This window comes from Rhipicephalus microplus, chromosome 6 (assembly GCF_043290135.1).
Source record: "Rhipicephalus microplus isolate Deutch F79 chromosome 6, USDA_Rmic, whole genome shotgun sequence".
NCBI classification, from domain to species: Eukaryota; Metazoa; Arthropoda; class Arachnida; order Ixodida; family Ixodidae; genus Rhipicephalus; species Rhipicephalus microplus.
The window spans coordinates 84,896,450-84,908,466 of NC_134705.1; the positions used below are offsets into that span (position 1 = coordinate 84,896,450).

Here is a 12,017-nt window from a genome sequence, read left to right on the forward strand (position 1 = left end):
GCGGCTTGACGCGGCTTTGCTCCTCGACGAGGATAGCGTCGAACGAATCAGAGAGCGCATTCAGGCCTCAGTTTACGAAGTCTCAGATGTAACCCCAGAATCATGGGAAGCACTGAAAGCAGAGTGGAGGACCATTCTCCAGGACGAGGGAAAAGCCCGAAAGCGCAGGATCACAGACAGACTGAATGAGACCCTACGCAGGATCCGTATCATCAGGGGGGCGGACACCCTGACGGACTGTACGCGGGGCTACCTCGCTGCTCTGGAGGCCGAACATACCCGGCTACTCCAACAACGTGCGCGGAGGCCACCCAAAGACCAGGCCGAAGCAGACCCAAATGGGGTGACCGGGAACGGCCGTGTCCACATCACGCGGGTTCAGCGCCCGGACAACTCTTTCGCCACTGACCCAGATGACATTGGCATGACCTTCCGGAACTACTTTGCAGACCTCTTTCGAAACACAGTCTGCGCCGGCACCCCAGACGGGGAGCATCTGTATGAAGAGCTCTGTCGTAACCTTGCGCGCCTCGAGCAGGACGAAGCTGAAATGTTGGGCGGTGATGCAACAGCGGAAGAAGTAAGGACTACCATCAAGAACATGCCACCGAACTCCGCTCCTGGCACAGACGGACTCACAGCTTCCTTCTATTCCACCTTTTGGAATGAACTGGAGAACGTCCTCGTGCTGATGGTAAACATGGTGGTCACCCATCACCGGAAACCTCCATCCTTCGGCGTAGGGAGGATCGTCCTCCTCCTCAAGGAGGGCGCCCAGCAGGAGGAGCTTTCGGCGTGGCGGCCGGTCACCCTTCTGAATACTGACTACAAGGTGGTGGCTTCCCTGCTAAACAACCGCATGAAACCATTGCTACAGACTATAGTTTCAACACAACAGACCTGCGCAGTGCCGGGCCGATCAATTTTCGCCAACTTGACGGTCACGCGGGATGCCTTCGAATATTTGACTGCCAAATCTTTGTCGGGCGCCTTCATATCGCTCGACCAAGCGAAGGCCTTCGATCGAGTTGGGCATGAGTACATGCTCGAAGTCCTGCGCCGTTTCGGTTTCCCCGCACACTTTGTGGAAAGCATCGCCCTACTGTACAGAGATCTCACGTGCCACGTAGTCGTAAATGGCGCCTCATCGACTAACTTCGCGTACGAGAGAGGTATCCGCCAGGGATGCCCACTTGGGCCCACCCTCTTCATACTCTCGCTCGAGCCGCTGCTGACAAGAATCATGAACAACGACCGCATTAGGGGCTTCCCACTAACGGGGGAGGCCACAATCAAAGTGCTCGCCTATGCGGACGATGTTTCGTTGTTTGTCCGTGACCCGGCAAGCTTACAGGCTTTCTGGGAGACGTTCGCACCCTACGCGGACGCCTCAGGCGCGCTCCTTAACATGGAGAAAAGCAAGGCCATCGCCTTTGGCGCCTTCCCCCGAGAGGCCCTGGGTGAGCTGCGCGCAGTGGACACCGTCAAGGTACTGGGCATCTACTTCTTTGGTGGCGGCGTGGCGGAAAAAACCTGGCAGCGAGCGTTGGAACGCGCACAAGTGGCGATAGAGCGCCTCAGCCCAAAAGGCATGTCTTTGCGCGAAAAAGCCCTGGCAGTGACAACCACCATTTGCGCCTTTGCGTATTACGCCAGTCGAGTCGCCGTGATGCCCGCTAAGACAGCTACAAGGCTGATGAAAATGATCGGTGCCTTCCTATGGGATGGCAAGCCCGCGCCCATACGCCGCACCCTCCTACACCTTTCGACGGACGAGGGTGGCCTCGGATTATCACACCCGCCCACTACTAGCAAAGTGCTCGCATTAAAAACGGCTAGGGCATTGTTCCAAACACCCGGATACGTAGGGAGGGACATCATGCGCTACTGGTGCAGCACAAACGCTGCCTTCCTGGATGCGGAGCGCCCCCTCACTCCGCTTGCGGAAGCTCCCTCGAGCTTTTACAAGGGCGCCGCAAACACTATGCGGATGCTTGTGAAAGACGCCTCCGAATGTGATATTGATAAAACCCCACCCGCTCGCATCGCGGAGGACATTGCGCGGCACCAGTTGACGCAGGAAGAATGCAGGCAGTCCCAAAAATGGCAACAAAACGCGCGCAGAGATGGGCGGAGAATGCCCAAACCGGTAGCAGACTTCTCGTGGAGGAAGAATTGGGACGTCCTACCAACTCGCCAGCGCCTACACAGGCTGGGCATCGTACCTTCCGCCCGCTGTCCCAATTGCCCCTCCATCGAAACCCTTACACACGCCCTGCACAAGTGCCCCGCAGCTAAGCCGGTGTGGCGGATAGTGGCGAGAGAGTTTCGCATCCGCCCTCCTCCAGCCCTCGCCAGGAACAGAGGCGCATTCGCCAAACTGGTGGTAGCGTGCACACTGTTCGTGCTTTGGAACCGGCGCTGCCTAGCCGAAGCTAGGCACAAACCAGTACGGGCAGCCTTCCCCGCGGTAGCCAAGATACGCTTGATGTTGTGGCACTATCTGTCAGAGGACCTCGAAACCAGCGGCGAGGAAAAATTCCTTCGCCGATGGCACACGAGGTTCTTCGTACTACAAAATGGCAAGCTGCGCCTCCCCATCACCCCCTTCTAACCCTCTTCCACCAAACTGCCGCTCGGTATGGTGTTGACCCCTTAACCCACGTTTCTACTTTAAACTAGTATCTTCGTTTTTATTGTCCGCGTGCTTGTTTCACCCCTTGAGATTGTATAACCCTCTGTGTTTTGCAAGAGTCTTTTTTGTTTAGCCACAATACACACTGTGCTTGTGCAATTTCTCAACACATGTGTAGGCAACTGTGTGTTTGATCCCATGTTTCTGTATCATTATTATTATTATAATTATTTTTTTTCTCTTAAATGAATGCACATGTTAATCTTGCATGGTAAACACCTCTTGAAATGGTGTATAAGGCTGTAACCTGGAAAATGTACTTTGCTGCTACTGCGTGATTTCAACCCATGTCGCGGTACCTCTCATGTTATTTTGTGACCCTGAGCCTATTGTCCATTTGTGTTGTAGCCCCTCGGTGAAGGGCAACGTGTGACTCGTTAATAAAATTTCCCTGACGACATCAGACCAGTCGCTACGGGAACTCGCCCTGTCCGACGCTTACGAGGTCGCCTCCACCCGCCTCGGATGGGAGGTTACCCGTTTCGAGTTGGAGGCGTACCTCTCTGGCGACCGACAGGTCGTCCACTCAAGACCAGCAACCCAGCTGCGCAGCGTGTGGACCGAGGCCCGTAAGGCGTCCCGAAGGCTACAAGTCTCGTGGTCCTTGCGGCCGGACCACGTCACCATCACCTGCGGCGACGCAACGCTTCCTTCGACACAAAGGAACCGGGTCATGCGGACGCTACGGGATGTGCTGGCTCACGTCCGGGACAACGCCCTCCATGACCAACCAAACCAGGGGAAGGTGATGGCCTGCGTTTCGGCGGATCGTGCGAGCTCACATTTCATCACCACGGGAGCATTCACGCACTTCGCCGACTGGCGGTTCATACACCGGGCGCGCCTCAACCTGCTACCCCTGAATGGCGCCGTCATGTGGGGCCCACCTGACCGGGACCAGCGCTGCCGGGTCTGCGGCTACGCGAGGGAGACGCTGCCGCACGTGCTGTGCCACTGCATGACGCATAGCGCCATGTCTCAGGCGCGGCACAACGCGGTGGTCTCACGCCTTCGCACGGCCGCTGCCCGCGACTACACCGTGGCGTACGAGAACCGGCCGATCGGTGACACTGGGCTGCGTCCTGACCTTGTCTTGGTTCGCGGGGAGGAGGCCCTGGTGATCGACGTGGCTTGCCCGTTCGAGAATACACCGGAGGCCTTTACCAACACGCGAAACGACAAGGTCGCACGCTACCAACCCGTCGCCGACTACCTGCGTCGCCGCTACCAAAGAGTAACGGTGGCCGCCGTCATCGTCGGGGCTCTCGGCGCTTGGGACCCGGCCAACGACCGCGTCCTCCAGCGTCTGTGCTCCCGCAGCTACCTGCGTCTCATGAAAAAACTCTGCGTGAGCGAGGTGGTGGCAGCGTCTCGCGCCATCTACCACGCGCACGTGGGACATGGACGCAGATAGACGAACGCAGACCAAGGCAAGACCTGCCGTACTACCTCGCCACATCGCTTCCATCTGCCAGGTGCCCTCGCTAAGCCGCTGCCGTTCCGGCGGTTCCTGTGATGTCCATATTCCTGGAGTCCTTGGTGCAACCATCGGTGTCCGGCTTCCACCTGACTATCCCGGTGCCATGTACAGGAACTAAACGATGTCGTCCGGCTAATTCAAGACAACCAATGCATTGTCTGAAACATAATAAAATTCCCACTCTGTTCTTATCAGCTTAATATAAGCTGACCCACTTTGATCCTCTGGCCTAGGTCGAGAGGCGTCCCCTCCCGGGGGCTCGGCCACCCCGGGAAGGCGACGACGTTCCTGGCTGCGCCTGCCCTTACGGAGGGGCACCTGCTGCTGCTGCTGCTGACCGGCTGAGCTTCCCATTCTCGGACCTTCGACGTGGCGGACCTGCTGACCCCGGAGGCCTTGGACGTCCTGGCTGGCCCTGGCGACCCCCGGATGCTGGACGGCGGTTGGTGAGAGTCTACTGCTCATTTCCTTGCTTGGCTCTTCGCCTGCCGCCTGCTGCATGCCCGGCCCGGTCGTCACCGCCTGCTGACGACGTCATCGGGCCACGGTCACCCTTGTGACCGCACCGCCGTCGTCGCCCACCGCCCGGCCCACCTGGTCCTGCCTGGCCCTGCTGTTGCCGTCCGGTCCTGCTGCCTGCCGGGACCGCCGCCATGGATCCTGCCCGCCCGGGTTCCGCGAGGGGCCGTCGTGCCAGGCGGCGCCACGCTGCTGCCCCTACTGGCTCCCCGGCACCACCCCCTCCTCAGCGACCTCGGCGCGGGACTCCGGGTTCTCCCGCGGCGGGCCCTTCATCGCCGGCGTCGACTGCGTCGCCCTCGTCGGGACCGGCTGGTTCCGAAGCACCGGCGTCCTCACGCCCTTCTGCCCCGGTGCAACCACGCCAGCCGGCCCTGGACGGCGACGTTCTGTGGGTGTATCTCCCGGCCCCGGCGGAGCTGCAGTGCCCGGTCGACAACTGCAGTATGAGGTACAGCGGGGCCGCTTGGACGTCTCGCGCGCAGTCGGTGCGCCGCCACGTAGAGTTCGAGCACGGTGTTCGTGTGAGGGAACGAATCTACGTGTGCACGGTGTGCGACGCGCCGCTGACGTCCCGGCCCTCGTACCACCACTGCCTGGCAAGGGCCACGCTCGTGCCATCGTCGGAGACGCCTCGCCGTCGCTGTGGCGTGTGCGACGCCACGTTTACTACCAAGCGCGGCCTGGCCAATCACCTGCGGTGCCACGTCGACCAGGCTGGGCCGTCCGGCGCCGCTCGCGAGCGCGCGCCTGCCCGGCGTGTGCGCCACGCCAGCTCATCATCGTCTGACACGTCATCGTACGGATCGGGTTCCTCGTCGCCGCCAGCAGCACCCCGGGCTTCGCGACGCCTCAGGGGCCTATCGCCCTCTGACGCCTCACCTCCGGTGCGGCCCTCGTCTTCTCCGGCCGCCAGATCGGGGGCCTCTTCGCCCGCGTCGGTCGGCGAACCGTCTGCCTTCGTGTACCAGTCGTCCAGCGGTTCGTCGACGTCCGTGGGCTCGGCCTCCGTTCCCGGTTCGCCGGCACCATCACCTGCCGCAAGCCCGGCCCCCTCCGAGCAGCCCTTGCGTGACGCCGGAGGCACGTCTTCACCTACGCCGCAGATAGGGGTCCCGACGCCTGCCGGCGTTCCCGTGGCCTCGCCCGTCCCTGGGTCAACACGGTCGCCGGATCCTGCGTCGCCAGGACCCTCGTCGTCCGCCAGGCAAGTCCTGGTACCGTACGACTTCGGGCCCTCGTCGTCGTCCAATGGCGCGTCTCCTGCCCCGCGCGGCTCGTCGGCGGCTTCGCCCGTTGGCGACGCCGCGTTTCTACACGACGACGACGACACCATCTCCTACAACGTCGCGGTGTCTTCGCCGCCGCTCGATGCCGGGTCGTCCCCGGTTGTTCTGCCCGGGCCCCCGGTATCTCCAGCCTCCTCCCCGTCGCCACCCGCATCCGTGGACGAGGCAGCGGCGGTTCTAGACGAGCCGGACGAAGTACAGGAGCAACCCGAGTCCGACTCCGCGACCCTCCGGATGCCACCGGACCACACGCGCCTCCTCGAGGACCAGGCACGCCTGCTCCGCTCCTTGCTGCGGGACCCGCCCTCCGACGACTCATGGGCCCAATGCGAGGAAGCATGGACGCGGGCCGTCGCCTTGGCTGTCGAGGCGGTGCGTCTACCACCGGTGCGTCCTGGTCGTCAACGCCGCCAGCCCGACCCATCCAACGCCGTCGACATACAGCGGCTGTACCGCCGCAACCGTCGACGCGCGGTTCGGCTGATCCTGGAGGGACCACCCCAGACGTGCGCCATCCCGCTCCAGGATCTGCAAGACCATTGGGGACGCACGTGGTCGGCCCGCCAGGCCGATTCGACCCTTCTGCTGGGAAGAGAACCGGCCCCGGCGGGAGTAGACACGAGCAACTTTTCACCGGACGAGGTGTTCGGGCGTCTGCGCAAGTCCGAGAACACGGCCCCCGGAGCAGACCGTCTTACCTACCACCACTGGCGAACGGTCGATCCGGAGGCACGGTTCCTGACAGCGCTTTTCAACGCCTGTCTACACCACAGACGCACGCCCGACTCTTGGAGGACGACACGAACAGTCCTCATTTTCAAGAGAGGAGACCCCCAGGTCCCGTCCAACTGGCGGCCCATAGCCCTTGGCTGCACGGCAGCAAAGCTTTATGCCAAGTGCCTTGCAGCCCGGCTCCAGGCCTGGATGATCGAACACGCCGTGCTGTCGAAGTGCCAGAAGGGTTTCCTTCCGCACGACGGCGTGTTCGAGCTTAACTATATCTTACAACGCAGGCTCGACATCGCCCGGTCGGGAGGCCCCGACCTGTGTGCGGCGCTGTTGGACTTTAACAACGCGTTCGGCTCCGTCCCGCACCAGGCCTTGCTCGACGCCCTGACCGGTGCTGGCGCCGGCCCCGTGTTTACGGAGGTGATAGGCGACCTCTACAGAGATAACAGCACCTGCATTCTGGCGGCCGAGGGAGCTACAGAACCGATCCCGATCCTGGCAGGGCTGCGTCAGGGTTGCCCGCTAAGTGGAATCTTATTCAACTTGGTGATTGACCCGGTCGTCCGCGCAGTGCAGGGTGGTGGCTCTGACCACAAGATCCTCGCTACGCGGACGACCTGACTCCCCTGGCTTCGACTCCGCGCAGGTTACAACAGCGGATCGACAGGATCGAGACCCTCGCCGCGTCCCTGGGCCTGTCCTTAAACCCGTCGAAGTGCGCGTCTTTCCACATGGTCGGATCGACACCTGTGGGGATGCGCCCGACGGAGTTTAGAGTCTCGGGCGTTACCATTTCGGTGCTGCGCGACTTCGAGCCGCAGCGATACCTCGGACGACCCATCGGCTTCCGGATCCCCTCCGGCTCCAGTTCCGCCGTCGAGTCCGCCATCGCCCAGGCCCGGGCGATCATGTCGTCGATGTTGGCGCCGTGGCAGCGTCTGGACGCCCTCCGGACCTTTGTCTACCCGGCGCTCAACTTTCCGATGAGGTGCGGGGTACTTTCGACGACGGACTGGCGCCGACTGGACGACGCCATCCGGCCGCTGGTAAAGCGCACGCTCTACCTACCCACCAACGCGGCCACCAACTATATCTACGGTTCCGCCCCTGGTGGTGCCGTTGGGATCCCGGTCGCGGCGGAGCTCAGCCAACTCTGCCGCATCGACTCGGCCTACAAGCTCCTGACGTCCCCCGACACCGAGTTGCGGCAGATGGCCTTGGATGACGCCTACGCAACCGCCACTGCCCGCCTCGGTTGGGAGGTTACCCGCTTCGAGCTGGAGGCCTACCTCGGGGGATCGCTTGAGGACGGGTTCCGGGTCCCGGCCAACCAGTTGCGGTCCGTGTGGACGAATGCCCGCAAGGCGTCCCGCCACTACAACGTCGCCTGGACCCTGGATCCTGGCGGCGTTCGGCTCACCTGCGGTGACGCGACGATAACTCCGCAGCACCGGTGTCGCGTCATGCGAACGCTGCGTGAGATCCTGGCCAGAGAACGGGACCGCGCCCTGCACGACCTCCCCAACCAGGGGAAGGTGCTGGCCTGCGTGGCGGCTGATCGCGCCAGTTCCCATTTCGTGCGGACGGGCGCCTTCACCACCTTCGCGGACTGGCGGTTCGTGCACAGGGCCCGCCTGAACCTGCTCCCACTCAACGGCGCTCGCATGTGGGGCGCACCGGACAGGGACCAGCGGTGCCGCGTCTGCGGGTACGTGAGGGAGACGCTGCCGCATGTGGTGTGCCACTGCATGCCCCGCAGTGCGCTCTACCGGGCCCGCCACGACGCCATCGTCAACCGTGTCCGGACCGCCGCCTCCCGTGAGTTCACGGTGGCCTTCGACAACCAGGCCGTCGGAGACACGGGCCTGCGTCCGGATCTCGTCCTGGTGCGTGGCGAAGAGGCTATTGTCATCGACGTCACGTGCCCGTTTGAGAATACGCCGGATGCATTCGAGAACGCCCGTAACGCCAAGCTGGCTCATTACGAGCCGGTAGTGGCGTTTCTCCGTCGCCGGTACCAGCGGGTCACCATGGACGCCGTCATCGTGGGAGCCCTCGGCGCTTGGGACTCTAGGAACGACCGTGTGCTTCGGCGCATATGTTCGCGTCCCTACTTGCGCCTATTTAAAAAACTATGCGTGAGTGAAGTGATTGCCGCATCACGAGGCATTTATCACGAACACTTAAGGCAGTCGAATTAAACTCTGCGTGCGCGTCCCTAGGATGATACAAATGCATTATCATTGCATGATATGCAAGAACTCGTTCCCGACCATGTGCGAACTCCCCAAGTGTGTCCTTTTAAGTGTCCTGAAAGCGTTGATTGTTACGCGCCATTTCCTGTCTTGGATGTTGCGCTAACTTCAATTATGTTGCGGTGAAGAAGCCATGTCTTATAGTCGGACTCATTCAATTACGGCCCCAAGAAACATTAATAAAGCTATCTGTTCTTATCAGCTTAATATCTGATACGGATCCTATTTGGATCCAAGATATTAAACTTATTTTTGTGATGCGGCGGAGTGCTTGAAGCTTGCTTCACCTCCGCCACGGGTTGGCCCGGTATTGCACTACCTCCGGGATCGGCCCACTCACCCCCTGCGGGGTGAGTTCGACAATAAATTCAATGATAGAAGGAGTGTTCGGATTTACCCATGATACCGGGGTAAACGGCTTGGGTGCGTCGAGTGTCCGAGACGGTGGCGGCACGCCGCCCCGGCTGACGCGGTATTCGCGTGCAGGGAGTGCGCTAGCTGTGTTTACACTTACGATTGCTCTGGGAAAATAAATGTTTCCGTGTGTATTTCATATATGGAGGGTCTCTTTTATTTTGTTATGTTCACACGTACATACTCAAGTTTCTTATTTTTTTTAACGTTCCCACTCATATTAATAAAACTATTGAGGAAATTATCATTACTGTTTCGGAGGAAAGCTAGAAGTGTGTATACGATGTGTATGCATGTGCGATGTGTATGTATGTATGTGTGTAGAAGTGTGTATGTATGTGCCAAGCTATTTCCGCTTTTCGAATTCACCCGTTTCGCAACGAAAAATAAAAAAAGCCTCTAGAAAATGGGGTTTGGTTGGTGTTTCTGTTTACAGTTGCAGTGGCAAGCGAAGGCATTTTTATTTCACATCTTCACGCGGCGTCTGAACCTGAAGACGCGTGCTCTCGCCACGTCTACGCATCTACACTATTCCCCATCACAAATTAAAATCGCAAAGAACGCCACAGGACCCACTCCGCACACACCTGCTGTACGGTGGAGCGGCAAAGCCCCGATGTGCTTTTCCTATGTCCACTGACCTTTGGGGTTTGACGTCCCAAAACCACCATATGATTATGGGAAAATTTCGACCACCTGGGGTTCTTTCACGTGCACCCTAATCTGAGCACAGGGAAATGCAGCCGCCGCGGCCGGGATTCGATCCCACCACCTGCGGGTCAGCAGCCGAGTACCTTACGGCCATCAGACCACCACGGCGGGCATCGCCTTGTTGATCAAACACTTCATTTCTGAACACCATCTCATACCAGCTCATCCACCGTTGGCTCTCGTTAATTACAACGAACATCCTCGCACGCTCACCTCAATGGAATTGCCAGTTGCTGGAAGTTCCAAGAAAATTGCGCACTAGACGTTCGGACGCACCACGCACGTACCTGAAGCGACGTGGACCCCAGGACGCGTGAGATCACGCCCCGGGCGCGCTTTGCCTCCGTACCCACTCGTCACTCCTCACAGCTTCACTAAGCCGAGTATGTAGAAGTCGAAGAAGCAGAACAACAAACCAGCCAATCCCCCACAGTGGGTGTGAGCCACAAGTGAAGGTCAACAAAAACAAGCAACACCAGCGAGCGCAGTGACGAAGCTATCGTAATGGGGCGAAATAATCCACGAATATGGCTGCACGTTGACGCACGGTCGCATTTGTGCAACCACCCGTGTCTCCCGAAGACCGTCTGTCGCGCGTCTTCGACGAAAAGCGCAGGCGAGTACTTCTCCACTGATTTCCGCGACCACTTCACGACCGCCTTCGGCCGCCTCATGTCCGTCCGGCACGATCGACGGAGCGCCGCACCAGCGCCTCGTACACGCCACCATAGCACTCCTACCCCTCGGAATCAGCAAAACTCGGACGTTTTCGACCACGACAGACAGAACCTGCCGGCCCGTTGAACGCTTGAACGACATCGCAGCGTCAAGTCGCACACTCACGTTCCGTCACCCTCTGCCACATGATCCTTCATTCACCGGCTTCACAACCCACGCGGTAGACGTTTCGCACGCATTCCCGGGTCTGCCTTTCACGGCAGGACCTTCGTCGACCTCGGTGCGGTGTTCCGCCACGTCGGAACTTGCAAGGCATATGTTGAGCGTGCTGAAGCAGCCAAAGGCACCACCTTTTTGCCGATGATTGTGGGCGTCGTTGCAGAGGCGTTGCTTGGGCAGCCGGCGTAGAAGCCATGTTGGATGGGTGACGTATTCACATTTTGCACAGTCATTTTTTTTTTTTCCTTCCTTCCAGACTTTGGTGCTCGAGTTGGACATGTACACTATGCATCAGTTTTTAAAACAAATGCTGTAGCATCCCTCGCGACATGCCTGATAATGTTCGCCAGCAAGCATTTGGTGTGACGTCATGGGCGCATAGAGAGTACGCATGCAAGCAAGCACGCGTGGCTTCGACCTCTGGGAAAAAGAAGGTTTCAGTTTTAACATGTTTGTAAGCGAAACTAGAAACTTCAAGCGGACTGGGGATAAAAGCAATGCCGTGAAGCCAGCGCTGCCGCTGTCGGTGCACAATGCTGGTTGTGCATGGGTGGACGTCGGAATTGCTTTGCTACTGTTTGCCCGGCTTTTGGCCAGAACTAAGTACGAGGTGTGAAAGAATGGATTTTAATTACGTGCTAATGAATTGCATCGCTTCTCGGCCTTTTGGCTAAGATCAAAGTGTAGTCCTACCTCTCGGGACTACATTTTTGGCCTTTGGGCCGGGGTTGGATGCCCCCCCTTGAGGGGGGACAACCCTTTTCACTCTTTTTTTTTCTTTCTCCTCTCGCTTCTCTTTTCCCGCTTCCTTCTTACGCTTGCGGTGCATCCAAACCGGGCTCCCTCGGGAGCTGACTGGGCAGTTGCACCGCAACTTATACGTTCTTCCCCTGTCCTGAGGTTAGGGCGTGGGTCTGAACCCACCCCTGACCGCCTGGCCTCTCCAGCAGGACTGTCTGGGGTCTTTGGACCCGCGAAGGTGTTATGCCTGCGGGATCCACTTGCGGCCTCTCTTCGGGGTGCGGCAG

The 12,017-nt window shown here is 59.5% G+C and overlaps 1 protein-coding gene and 1 non-coding gene across 2 annotated transcripts; both read left to right on the forward strand.

Annotated features, from left to right (window-relative positions):
• Window positions 1-4,362: 4,362 nt before the first annotated feature.
• LOC142765348 (uncharacterized) lies at window positions 4,363-7,333 on the forward strand. The gene has a single exon (XM_075866126.1). It carries the CDS (start codon window positions 4,829-4,831, stop codon window positions 7,331-7,333), a length of 2,505 nt encoding a protein of 834 aa, XP_075722241.1. The 5' UTR covers window positions 4,363-4,828.
• Window positions 7,334-9,119: 1,786 nt separating this feature from the next.
• Window positions 9,120-9,308, forward strand: LOC142766281 (U2 spliceosomal RNA). Its single transcript, XR_012884462.1, has one exon. It is a non-coding gene; the product is annotated as a U2 spliceosomal RNA (small nuclear RNA).
• The last annotated feature ends 2,709 nt before the right edge of the window (window positions 9,309-12,017 follow it).